The 15,048-nt window shown below is 24.7% G+C and overlaps 1 protein-coding gene across 1 annotated transcript; it reads right to left on the reverse strand.

Annotated features, from left to right (window-relative positions):
* LOC127239580 (uncharacterized) lies at window positions 1-8,142 on the reverse strand. Its single transcript, XM_051257792.1, has 5 exons — window positions 8,131-8,142; window positions 5,970-6,041; window positions 2,869-3,363; window positions 1,682-1,980; window positions 1-739 (listed from the first exon to the last, which is right to left on the reverse strand). Exons 1-5 carry the CDS (start codon window positions 8,140-8,142, stop codon window positions 1-3), a joined length of 1,617 nt encoding a protein of 538 aa, XP_051113749.1.
* Between the last annotated feature and the right edge of the window lie 6,906 nt (window positions 8,143-15,048).

Raw genomic sequence — 15,048 nt, forward strand, 5'->3', positions numbered from 1 at the left:
TTAAATTTTATTATTTATTATGCAGACAACGATGGAAGAAAGCATAGGATCAGCAGTGCCCATAACATACCCACCATTGTCAATAATCTCTCGTAAATATTCCAAAGCTTTTTTAGTTATCAGTTCTCCGGGGACCAACACGGGTATTCCCGGAGGATGCGGGCACACAAATTCCCCGCAAATTTTTCCCGGGCAATTTTCAAACTTCATCTTCGTCTTCATCGCAAAAAACGCCTCTCTCGGGCTCAATACCATCACCGTATTACCGAACGCCGCCGCCATCGGATTGGCTAAAACCCGTGCCGGCCGGGCCAATCCCGAAAATCGAATCGATAAATATTTAATTCCTTTCACCAATTTGTCGACGTGATGTCTAACTGTCCCCTGGCTGAATGCCAGGGTGACAGATTTTGTGCCCACGAGCTCGGGAATGATGCCGAGCTCGTTGTCAAGGATTTTGTTGGCTTGGAATCCCGATAGGCCGAGTTGCCATACGCCGACGGTGATCCTTAGTGGGTCGATTGCCGGGAAGTTTCCGGGAAATGCCGACAAGTCGAGTATGGTAATTCCGGGAATTTTAGCGAGGGATGATTTAGTGGTGTTGGCGAGAAATAGCGGTTCGCTAAAGAGGGTGTCCCGATTGGCGCTGAGTTGGTGCCGGGAGGCGTCGAGCGACGCTAATAGGAGCCAGTTGGGGCTCGTCGATTGAAGGATGTGTATACATTTGTGTAGTCTTTCCCTGTCGATTAAGGAAAATATATATATATATATATTATATAAAACAATTATTTATTATTTTATAATTTAAATTTGAAAGTATATATTTATAATTGATGTGGACTTTTAAAAAATATTATATCTAAATGGTAGTTGGTGGATATTTTTATATAGAAGACTTTTTTTTTTTTTTTTTTTAAAGAAAATTGATATAATAATAGTGATGTAAATAAATATTCCTCCGTTCCGTCTGCCACAGATAACTTTTTTTTTTTTTTTTTCTATCATATAAAAATACATAATTTTTCTATTTTCAATAAATTTATTGATTTTAAATATATTTAACAAATATAAATCAATTTAATTAAATTTTTAACTTCTTACGTCTAAAACCAACTCAAAACCCTTTTATTTACATATTTCCCCTCAATAAACAAATATTTTAATCTATATTTAAAACTATTCAAATTTTTTTTTTTATAAACTTAGTTTTAAGTTATTTATTTATATTATATAGAATTTTATTATTTATAAAATGAGATCCATATTATATATTTTTTATTGATATATAATGTTAAAAATATTCAAAATACAACAACACTTCTCATATAAAAATAATAAAATAAAATTATAATTTATTATTAATAACTTACTAATCTATAGTATCTAAAATATTCTATTCCTAATTAAAGAGATCAGCGTGAAATGTTTAGAAAAAACAAAAGAAAAAATTATTTCAAATATAGAGTAAGAAAAAATGAATGAATTTATATACCTTCTTTTAGAGTTTGATTTATTATTTTTTTTTTAAAAATTGCAGTTTGAATGGAATATTTTATGAGATGAAATATTGTATAGTAAAATTAGACTAAAATCACACTCGCAAATAATATATCGTTTTAAAAAATCATACTAAAATAAAAATTAAGAAGATTATGTAATGCAAATAGTATAATAGTATTACCTGTCGACGATGTTTCCAGCAATGTGGAGCATCGATGATTGAGAGAAGGAACCTAAAACTTTATGTGTGGACTGTATAGAGATGTCGGCCCCCTGGTCGAGAGCCGTCATCGGCATATCGGGATGGAACTTGAAGTGAGCGCCGTGAGCCTCGTCCACGATCAAAATTATTCCGTGTGAATGACACACCCTCGCAATGTCGGCGACATTGCTACACACGCCGTGGTATGTTGGCGACGTCATGAACACCGCCGCCACCTTTCGCCCTTTCACCATTGATTCTTCGATGGCCGAGTTCACCTTTTGCATTGATTATATGTATATTGAATAGAGTTTAAACAGAACGTTTTTTCTTTTTCAATAATTCAATATTTATTCAAAGTTTATTTTGGGTATTTTTGGTTTATGTTTCGAACATAAATTACCACTTTTAAGTCTATATGGTTCTAAATATAAATATAAAAATATTATTTAAATCAAAATTTTCATTTCGAATAATACAAATGTGACTAAAATATAACTTAAAGCAAACCCGAGGCTTATTATATATATATATATATATGTAAATGCTCTCTTATTTTATGTTCAATAATAGGTTGCGGATCCAGTGCTGATTGACTGTTTGATCGAATCAACATATAATATAAAGGTAATTAACATAGTATTATAATACTATCATAGAATATCTATGTATGCAAAATTATATGATGTATGATTTTATGTAATATGCTGATATAATCAAATAGTATCATTCTGAATTAATAGATTTATTATATTTTTAATTTTATTTTTCGTTAGATATGTTTTTATAAATTATATTTAGAGAGGTAAAAAAAATCAAAATTTATATATAAATAAAGAAAAATAATAATTTTAAAAAACATCAAATAAAAATAATATCAAAAAATTGCGATATGCTTCTATTGTACTTAATTTTAGATTTTTTATACAATTTAATAATAATTTAAGCCTAAATTAAAATTAAAATGACATCACAAATTATATAAATAAGCATCAATGTAATATTTTGAAAGTTTAATAGTAATTTTTATAAAAATTAAAAATATAAATATTTAATTCGATGTTTCATTAAAAAAAAATAAAAATTAATGAATAATAAAAATCACGAGTAAAACCTACAACTAAACACAATTTATCGTCAAAATTTTCAAACGGAACAATACATACCTGTAACGGCGTCACGCCGGCGGCGACGTCCCATTCACAGTTATGTTCCGGGACAATGTACGCCGGCAATGCGCCGGAAAAGATGATTCCGGTGGTGGCGGAAACGTGTGCATTCCGCGGCAAGACGATGGTGTCGCCGGGGGAGCAAGTGGCCATGATCGCGGCCTGGACGCCGCAGCTGGTGCCGCCGACCAAGAACCACGTCTCCTTCGCTCCGAACAGCTCGGCTGCCAGTTTCCGGGCTTTGAGCAACGGCCCCTTCGGCGCGAAAAACGTGTCGAGATCCGGCAATTCGGTGGCGTCGTGGCGGAACACCTCGTTTCCGATTAGGCCGGCCAGCTCCGGCGGGGCGGCCTGGCCGCGCTTGTGGCCGGGGAAGTGGAATGGGACGGAGTTTCGGTTGGCCGAGGCTTTTAGCGCCCCGACCAACGGCGAAAGTTCGTCAGAAATCGGGGTTTCGACGGCGGCGGCGGCGCCGGTGAAAGTTTGATCCATCTCCGGTGGTGATGTGTATAATTACCTTTGAAATGCATATATTTATAGTAAGGTGGCGGATTGACCCGATTAAAATATATAATAAAGATAGACAATAGTAGCATATCGTATCGTATCATGTATTATATAAAATTTGTAAAGTTTTATTTTTTTAAAGAAAATTATTTTGGATAAAATTAATATATGTTGTTGCTATAGTCAAATATAAATGTGTTAGAGAAAATAAATACAGATAAAATTAGGGTTTGTTTTATAATATAGTCAAACCAAAACCTGTGAAAGTAATTTTCGCTCAAGACTGTATAAGTTTGCAAAAATATTGATTTCCGCTTCTATAACTATATATCAGATCAAGCTGAAAATTTAGTTAATGTTCGTGATTCATTGTTCTTTCAATCCAACTGTGGAATATGCGATCAGATTATTGTAATTTGATTAAAATTTTACGGAACGTGATCTATTTTTAGGATTTTTTTATTTTTATTTTTATTTTTCTTTAATTTTCATGATCATGACATGTTTACATGCACTCTTACATAGCTCTTATATACAATTTGATCATAATAGATTTTTTTTCTTTGGTGTTGACCCGTGAATTTTTTTTTTTCTAATTTATCCTGAAATATTTATCAAGTTAAAGTTTATTGTATCTCTTTCACTTTTTATTTGTGAATATAATTTATTATCATTCATCGTACTCTTACAAGTGGATTACATTTTTTAATTAATATATAATGAAATTCTTACAATAAATTTATTTTTGTTTAATTTTTAAAATTCTAAACTTAATTATGCATAAATTTACTATCATATTATATTGATTTTATTATTCTTATTGTTATATATTTTTTTAGTTTATACTGATAATTCTAATATCCATGCCATTGTGTAGAAAAAAATAAAAAATATGAAAAAAAAGATTGCCAAAATGCATGTATTTTTTTTCTGAAAAAATATTATAATTTCGAATATTATATTGTGATATTTTTTTAGTTGTGTATATTATGTTTATATATTAAATATTTTGATTTGAAAAAAAATCACAAAAAAAAAAATTCAAACAAAAAATATATTAAATCAACATATAATTTAATATTAAAAGTAACTCGTACATAGCAGATGTTACACACTAATATATTATATATAACATAATATATATATATGTTGTGTTATAATATAATATATACTCTGTTATAACACAACATAAATTGTGTTGTATAGAAGCATATATTATTTACTTTTATTAGTATATATATATATATGATAATTGAATCAAATCGAAATCATGCTAATTTGATCAAATCACAAAAGGGTCCACATTATATAACTATTAACGAGTCAAATCGAACATAATTATAAATTTTTGTTTTCGTTCCTTAACATTCGCGAGCAAGGCACGTGTCCGTTCTTTAAAAATAATTTTAAATGTTTATGCATTTTGTATTAATTTACCCACCAATTTTTTACTTTTTAGTGTAGAAAATTAATACTAAAATTTTTGTAATTTTATTTATTTATTATACTTCTGTTCTTTTTCAATTTTTTAAATAAATAATATTAAGTTTTATGTAGTTTTATTAACTTTTTCTCTAAATATTTCATTTGTATCCATTTTTTTTCTTTTTCTGTTTTATCTGAAGAAACTGAAAAAAATAAAAATAAAAATACTTCTTTCGTCCTAATATAATAATCTTGTTTACTATTTTTGTCCGTCTCAAAACAATAGTCTTATTTTCATAAATAATCATATCACTATAAAACTACCATTGCTATTTCATTATTATTACACAATTGCACTACCTTTTACACTAATACACTCCAAGGGCAAAAATGTCTTTTATATATACTTTTTATCCACTATGAATATAATATCAATATTTCTTAAATTTCGTGTTCAATACAACCAAGACTATAGTTCGGAGACGGAGGGATAATATATATTTATATAAATACACACATTATTATTGCAGTATTTGCATTTGTAGTATTTTTTTTTTTTTTTTTTTTTTGTAGGATTCTTTACCTGTACGGATAAGTTGTCTACCCAATATTAATATACCAGATTTTTTACTATTTACATAGGAAGTTTCATTTTCATTTTATTTTTTAAATTCCAATAATACCTATATGTGCATTAAACACAATCCAATGAAGTATATGACTATTTTGAAATAATAAAGATTGAAGTTATAAGACATTTCACATTGCTAGTTGAAATTAATTTGAAATAAGCGTTTGATTTGAATTTTTATTTAAATAGTATTTTGATATTATAGTTTGTAAGAGAAAAAATATATATTTTTATTGAAAATTATATAAAATAAAAATATTAATTTTTATTTGAAATCATAATATTTCACTATGTATATGTAATACTTTATTTTCTACAAAAAAAAAAAAAGTACATTATATACTTATCTTGTACTTAATATATTATACACAATTTATTTATTTTTTCAATTACTATTATTCATATAAAATGTCGTAGCACACCAAATTACAAATAAATAAAATTTTCTAATTAATTTATCAATAATGATCTTGAAATAGTATAAATAGAGCTTCGAATAGTATAAGTAGCATATAGATGTATTTTGTTAATTAGCCACCCTAAAATTAAATGAAGATATAAATGATATGATATTATGTTCGATATGTTTGCGAGTTTCCAAATCGTACTTTATTATTTACTAATTTTTCTGTTAAATTAAATTTTTATTTTTTATATTATACTGAAAATTAATTTTATTATTCAAAATCATAAACCCGACTTTAAAATCACACATATTTGTATCTAAAATTTAGTTAATATCTATGTACTCAAATAATGAATGAATAAGTTTGTAGTTCCTCTATTCCATAACAAAGTATCTATTTTTCTATTTTGGTCTGTCTCGTAACAAAGTATTCATTAAATGTACTATCTACGTAACATTACAAATACCCTTACAACTTACAATATATTACACAAATGTCATTACTTTTATAGCACATATACTAATAAGGTTATTTTAGTCATTTATACTTTATTTTTACTACATACGTGCAAAAAACAAATAGATATCTAGTTACGGGACGAAGGGAATATTATATAACACACTATTTTCGAAGTACATATATATGAGGTGTTGATGATAAATATGTCATTTAAGATACAAATAATATTTGAATATTTATTTAAATAATATCTTAATTTAATATATTTTTTAAAAAAATTATATATTTTTACTAAAAGTCATACAAAATAAATAACGGTAATTTCAAATAGAGATCACGACCAAACATACTTTATTTCTTCTATTTTTAATTTTTTTTTTTCCCTATAAAGATGCCTTTTACTCAAATATATTTTATTTCCTAGTGAAATTTGCATGTTTAGATATTTTTTAGAAATGTTTTGGGTATGTTTGTTTTTTATATCAAACTAAAATATATATAAATTACAGGAATGGAATACTATTATTTTTATAAATAATTACATTAAAAAATACTATTTAAATTAATTTGCAAATAAATAAATAAAATTAAATTTCAAGTCAAAACTAAACAGACCCTAGTTTTGTAAAATTTTAAAAATTAATAATAATAATAATAATAAATGAATAAAGAATAAGTATGTAACATGATGTAATAGTTTCAATGAAAATAATTAACATATGTAATATTTTAGAAAAAAATTCGCTAAATAGTACTCTCTCCGTCCATTCAAATTAACTCATTTGGGCTCGGCACGGAAATTAAGAAAAAATAAATATTTCATTGAAAAAGTGATAGGTAGTTGATGGTATTTTTAAAAATTTAGTTAAAAAATAAAGTAAATGAAGAGATAATGTAGTAAAGTTAGTGGTATTTGTTGTAAATAAGTGTTGAATTAAGGGTAATAATTAAATGTTGATTTGTTGAATTTGCCAAAATTAGTAATAGGATAAATTTAATGGACAAACTTAAAAAAAAAAATTAAAAATAAATTTGACGGATGGAGAAAATATAAAAATATAGTTGCAATCATAAATATATTACATTCGTTCACGTGAAAGCTAACTATTTTTTTTTATTTTGATCGTTCACACACAAGATATATATTTTCCTTTCTAATAAGTATACACCTTTGATAACACCACTACAAAAAAAAAAAAAAAAAAAAAATAGTATAATTTCATCTTTAATTCCGTCTCTAGTATCATTAGTAACAGAAAAAGTGAATTTAGAAACGAAAAAATTTCGTTACAAAATTGATAATTTCTTATAATGCACATTACAAATATTTTCAATCTTACATGTATTTATATCGATATTATTAATTTAAATTTAAACACAAGTCTAATATTTTTTTTCATACAAAAAGTACTACCAACTATTATTAAAATTAAATATTTTCTTATATCTCATGTGAAAATAAACTATTCCCTCTGTCTCAAATATCATGTCCACGTTGTCGTTTCTGTCCGTCCCACATACCATGTCACTTTCTTTTTTTGGATGATTACACACTTTAATCTCATTTTAAATTTTTAAATTTTTTTCTTTTTTAATTTTAATTAAACCAATTAGTTATCTTAATCTTAATTTATAATTAATTATATTATAGGATAATTATTTTCACTAATACATTCTTAATTATCTACTCATTACACCCCTCCTAAAATACTGTGTCTACAGTGTAGCAGACACGGTATCTGAGACGGAGGGAGTATTATTTTATGAGGTGTCGGATGTAGTAAAATTGTTGTTTGGGTGTTAATTTGCATTTTATCTCTAATTATATACCTTTTGTCCCATATAATGGAACGAGCGAGTACTATTTATCCCATATATATCTCATGTAGAAAAATATTTATTTTTTTCCGTTCAAGTAAAAAATATGTATTTTTTTTATTTTTGTCTGTTTCAAATTAAAAATATCTTTCAATTAAAAATCAAAATATTTTTATTTTTTATACTTATTTTAATCTCACTAATTATTAACATTTATTTTTCATATAAAATATCATATTTAAAATTATTTTTATATAAGAAAACAAAGTACATTCAATATCCCTACCCTAACAAATTGTGTGATACATTGTAGTATAGGGTTGAGCAAAATATCTGACATTAGAACTTCGATCCGAATCGAATCAAAGTTTAAAATTTTGTTCGTATTTTCAAATTTGTTTGAATTAATTTTTTTTTATAAATTTTAAATTGATATAATAAAATCTAAATCAATTTGAAATCCGAAATATAACATATAGTAATATATTTTACTATATATTAATATTTTAATAAAAGTATAAAATTCATAATTATATACTAATATATTTTATCATTTTATATATTTAATATTTAAATAAAAATTAGAAAGAAATATAAATTATCAAATATTTGGATTTAAAAATATATTATGTTATTTTGGATTTCTTTTCTAATTTGGATTTTATATCACAAATTTCAGACATTTTAGTTCTGATTGGATTAAAAACTAAAATTTTGTATTTGTCTGAATGGAAAATTCGAATGAACCTTCTATTAATAGTTGAACAGTAATTTAAAAATAGTGTTTTGTAAATAAAAATAATACTCCCCGTCCCATTGAAAGGTTATCATTTTTTATTTTCGTCCGTCCCAAAACAAGGTTACCATTTCCTAATTTAATAATTGTACTACCTACTTCACATAATAAATACCCTTTCAACTTACAATATATTATACAAATGTCATTACTTTTATATTACACCATACTATTAGGGGTATTTTTGTCTTTTTTTACTACAATCCAATATAATACTAATATTCAAAAATCTACTTGTAAAAAGTAAACGCCACCCTTGTTGCGGAACGAAGGGAAGGGAGTATATTTTTATAAAAAAATAAAAAATAAAAAATAAAAAAAAGATTGTTTGCCTTTCATTAAAGGGCCATTTGGCCGATCTCTAAAATTTATTAGGATACCTAAAGAATTTTTAAAAAAGGACTAAAAAATTATATATAAAGTCAACCATAGCTTTTGATTTACTTTAATTGTATATATATGATTTTAGCAACATGTAATGACAAAAGATATTTTGAATACTCCCTCCATTCTATTGTTGAAAGGGTGGCGTTTGTTTTTTTGGACGCAGATTTTTTAATATTAGTATTATATTGGATTGTAGTAAAAAAGACAAAAATACTCCTATTAGTACGGTGTAATATAAAAATAATGGCATTTGTGTAATATATTTTAAATTGAACGAGTATTTATTATGTTAAGTAGATAATATAATTACTAAATTAGGAAATGATAACCTTGTTATGAAAAATGGTAATTTTTCAATTTATAAGAATATTTTTTAAAATAAATAATACAAAATTATTGCTGAGTTGACATGATACATTTGAAAATTTTGATATTATTCGTAACAATAATTTTTATTTTTATTTTTTTTAAAAAAAGTTATTATCTTAAATTATTGTTTTCTCTGATAGAATATCACATTAGATATTTAATTTTTCACTATTATAAATAATAATAATAATAAAAAAATAAAATTGAAAACTTAAAAAGCTTAATAGCCTAAATACTTAGGTATAACATTTAATGGAACCTAATTTCAATTAGCAAAGTGTATGGTTAGGGGACTAACTCCCTAAACATTGTCAACAATTTGTATTTATTTTATAGATAATGATAGCGTGTTTGGTTGTGTTTATATATATATATATATATATACTCTATTCGTCCACCGTCAATCTATCAATTTTGTCATTTTAGTCTGTTCATCACAAATGTATTCATTTTTTTTTTTAAGTAAATGTATCTTCCACTAAAATATAAAATTATCTCACCCTTTATATAATATTACACAAATGTTATTAAATAACACTACTTAATACCATAAATGTTAAGGGGTATAATAGTCTTTATGTATATCAATTGTACCACATATCAAAATAATACTAATATACTAAAATTTACGTGTAAAAAGTAAATGGATAGATAGGCGGTGAACGGATGAAGTATCATAATTCAGGATTTATAAATTAGGATATTGTTTTTATAATATAGTCAATTATATTATACGTAATAGGAAATATTCGGCAGGTATTAAAAATAACACAGAATCCTAACAAACTTTAATTAGGTAAACATGAGTGTGTTTGAAAAATTAGAATATAAATAATTATTTGATATGATATAAATAAATAATTATAGTAATAATACTTTGAATATAAATTAATTTTTAATATAACATTAAAAAAAATAATAAAAATTAGATTTAATTTTTCTTTTTTAAAATATTAATCAATAGTGCAAATCTTGTCAAAAGGCCACAAGTTAAGGTAGGTTTAGTTTCCAAAGCTTAATTACTGCTCCCTATGTCCCAAAAGTATAGTCTTATTACGTTGAATATGAGATTTAAAAAATATTGATATTATATTGGTGGTTGGTAAAAAATATGGACAAATGACTTTTTTTGCCTTTGTGAGTATATTAACGTAAAAAGTAGTGGCAATTGTGTAATAATAATGAAAAAATAGGGATAGTTTTATAGTGATATAGTTATTTATGAAAAAAAGATTATCATATTGGGACGGAGGAAGTAATATTTTTCAAAAAAAAATTATATTTTTGTCATTTCACAAATATCACATCAAATATTATTTAAATATAAAGTTTAATTCAAAATTTCTAAATTCAAACTAAAGTGTGTTTGTTTGAGGGTTTGAATTTTGAGTTCGAGATTTGAATAGTAAAAAATTTGAATTGAAATAATTTTACGATGTAATATAAATAGGTGTTGATGTGATATTTTGAATGTAAAATTTATTTTTATTATAATATATAAAATAAAAAAGATATATTTGATTTGATATTTTTAAAGAGAAAAAATTTGATAAAAGAACATACACATAAGTGTTTTTTTATGTTAAGTATGTATATCTGTATCCGTATATACGGTACTTCCTCCGTCACAATTAAAAATACTATTATTTTTACTATTTTCGTTTGTCTAACTCAAAAGTGTCACTTTTCTATTATAGTAAAAATAATCATATAATAATAATAATAAAACACTCTTTAACTTTGCATATTACAAATATTCTTTCCGTCCCGATACAATAGTCTTATTTACCATTTTTGTCCGTCCAAAAACAATAGTCTTATTTTCATAAATAACTATATCACTATAAAACTATCCATATTTTTTTATTTTTATTACACAATTGTCACTACCTTTTACATTAATACACTCACAAGGACAAAAATATATTTTAACCATACTTTTTACCAACTATCAATATAATATCAATATTCCTTAAATCTCGTGCTCAACCCAATTAAGACTATATTTATAAGACGAATGGAGTATATCATTACTTATACATAAAAGTACAAAATACAAAAGATCAAACATACAGTATTATACACTTCAATTAATCAATAAAATATTTTTATTTTTTAATCTACTTAAAAAATAAAAATAAAAATTGTATGTATCGAAATCATTTCCACATATTAATTATATATAGGACGATAAATAAATTAAAATGTACGCTAGAATCATTTTCATATCAAATCTATTAAAATACCATTAATTATGATAGAAAGTACCATTTATACGTACTTTTATTGTTTTTTTTTTTTATATTATCTAAATAGATTTTATAAAGAAATATTTTTTTTTTATCTTTCACTAATTATTGTCGTTTTTCTAATGATCATATATTTACACCTAACACTTTAGGTTGTATACAGGTTACATGTCACAAAGGGCAGAACTACGTGGCCTGGGGTGGTCAATTTCAACCTTCAAAATATATGTATTTTTTATTTAAAAAATAATAAAATAATATATTTTACAGTAATTTGCTTTTTTTAATTTTCTTTATTTTGTAATATAAAAAAGCAAAAAATTTATCCGTTTGTTAATTTATACTTTTAGTATTTAAATTTTTTTATTATTATTATTAAAAAAAGTATTAAATTTTACGTAATTTCATTGAAATTTTTTCTAAAACATTTAAATTTTTCAATTTTTTTACCAAGATGTACTAGGAATAATAAAAAATAACAACATTGAATCGATAAAAAAGAAAAATCGATTTTAGCCCCTCGGACTTCTACTGCTGGTTCCGTCACTGCATGTCACTCTTCTTAATTATTCATTAATATTACATATATATATATATATTTATATATCTATTTGTAGGAAGAATTTGTTTGGGAATTTAAATTTTGAATTATTTCAATATAACCGTAGTATATATTGTTTTGCTGGTGTGAAATATAATTTTTAATACAAATAAAAATGAAATTTTAATTAAAAAATGATGTAGAAAATAAATACTATTAATTACAAATGTGAAAAATAGTTCAATTTGAATTCAATTTCAAGCCAAAATAATAATACGAAGTTTGAGAAGTCTTTCTTTGTTGTTGATGGCCTAATTCGACGATATTTCTTTCTTTACATGTTATTTTTTCAGAAACTCTATGGTAGACATATAAATAATAATAATAAAAAAAAGTATGAATTTAATTATAAAATTTTTAGTCGAGTTAAATCATTATTAAAGTTTATTATTCTATTTGAATGTCTACTATATAAATAATACTCCCTCCGTCTCATATAATATGAGTGTATTACTGTAACACGTGAATTTAGGTAAAGTATAATTAGTAAGTAATTAAGAAGTGTATTAGTAAAAATAATTATAGATTAAGATTAAGATAAATAAATAGTTTAATTAAAATTAAGAAAATTATAAAATTTAAAATTTAAAATGCGATTAAAGTACATAATTATATTTTCAAAATTAGAAATGACAAGTTATGTGGGACGGAGGGAGTAATTTGTTTCTTTTTGTAAATTATATATCAATTATTTTTTACTTATAAATGTGTAAAATATAAGAATGAAATATCTAAATTTTATTTAAAATTTTCAAATACTTTAAATAATTTCTATATAATTTTCAAAATCAAAACTGAAATTCCATCAAAATTTCTGTAAATTTACATGTTCGACTGCGAGAAAATTTTTTGATACCTCGGTCTTGGTGGTATCTAGCTACAAATCGATGATGGAGATGTAGTTGTAAGAATTGGGTGACCGGAGGGACAATGTTGTCATTATAAATTTGCTATTGTTAATTAATCGATGAAATTTTAAATCTTGTAATTTTTCGAAATTGATTTTTGGTGATTAAAATATAATGGATTGAAATAAAATAATTAATTAATTGTGTTATCAATTAACTAGGCTTGAAAATCATTAAAAATGGACTAAATGAAATTGGGCTAGAAACAATGGCTTGGCTTTGTGAATAATTAACTTAGAGATTAGCTAATTAATAGTATGTTAATTAATTGTGTTATCAACATGAAGTTACATTAGGCAAATCATACGTAAGACAAAACCTGAAAGTTACGATTACGAATCTATCCTTACACCATTAGGCCATTCTACGGTTTTATGAGCATATACAGGGAATAATTTGTAGATGTTCGGTCATCTTCAAGTGCGATTTTGTATTTTTATTTTATTATAATAATAATTATTATTATTTTAATGGATATGGCAACACATCAGGCAATGGAGGCAATTTATTTGCAGAACAGTTGTACTCTCTCCGGATAGTATTTTTTTATTTTTATTCGTCCCAAAATAAGGATATTATTTTTTATTTAATAATTATACTACTTATTTAATATAATTAATACACTTACAACTTTCAACATATTATACAAATGTCATTACTTTTATATCACACAATTTAATAAGGATATTTTTGTCTTTTTTACTATAAATTAATATAATACTAATATTAAAAAATTTGCGTGCACTTCTTCCGGAAAGTAAGTAGTGTGTATTCTATAAGTCATGATTAGAAAGTAGAGATTTGGTAAATGATTGATTTGGGTGGGCCGAGTTTCTCCTATAGGCCAAGTGGGCTCAAGCAACCAAATGAGTTTTTTTTTTTTAATGATGTGGGCCTACACTCGTTACTCTTTTTGGTAAACCTTCTGCGCTGAATCTAAAAATTTTTGATAAAGGATAGATGGAGATACAATGGATTATAATGGAACCATGTAAGAAAATAGTTTTACAATTAAACTTTTTTTTTTATAGGAAACGTCTAATTTTGTTCGAATGGTGGCTCAAGCAACAACCTATGGTTATGTTAATTATTTTTTTTATATTATATTATAAATTTATTTTAAATTTAAAATATCAGATCAACATCTGTTTATATCACATCAACTTATTATTCGAATTCATATATTTTACTATTCAAAAAATTCAAACTCAAAAACTAAGGGTGTGTTTCTTTAGAGGAGTTTGGGGAAAGTTGGGTTTGAGTTTGGTTTTTATTTGAATTTTGGGATGGGTTTGGATTTTGTTGTTTTTTTGTGTTTGGGTTTGGTTGGAGAGTTTTGATGTGTATTAATTTGATAGATAATGAATAAAATAATATAAATGTGTATTAAATTTAATTGATAAAATTTATTTTCTATGATTTGATTATAAATTTATATTATATCCAACATATCTATATTTAAATTTTTATTTATTTGTATTATAGAAAATTTTATTTTCTACAAAATAACATATATATTGTATATATTTTTTTACCCTATAATTACTATAAATATTAAATAAATATAATATTTTAAAAAATTATATTAAAAAAAAAAAAAAAACAAAAATGAATGCAGCA

Source organism: Andrographis paniculata, unplaced genomic scaffold (assembly GCF_009805555.1).
Source record: "Andrographis paniculata isolate CXL003 unplaced genomic scaffold, ASM980555v1 Contig78END, whole genome shotgun sequence".
NCBI lineage: Eukaryota > Viridiplantae > Streptophyta > Magnoliopsida > Lamiales > Acanthaceae > Andrographis > Andrographis paniculata.

Coding starts and splice junctions, on each gene's coding strand:
- LOC127239580 (XM_051257792.1), bottom strand. Junction 3,364..5,969: donor CTTCATTTAATTTTAGGGTG/GCTAATTAACAA, acceptor TCACCACCGGAG/ATGGATCAAACTTTCACCGG. Junction 740..1,681: donor GCTGGAAACATCGTCGACAG/GTAATACTATTA, acceptor CTTAATCGACAG/GGAAAGACTACACAAATGTA.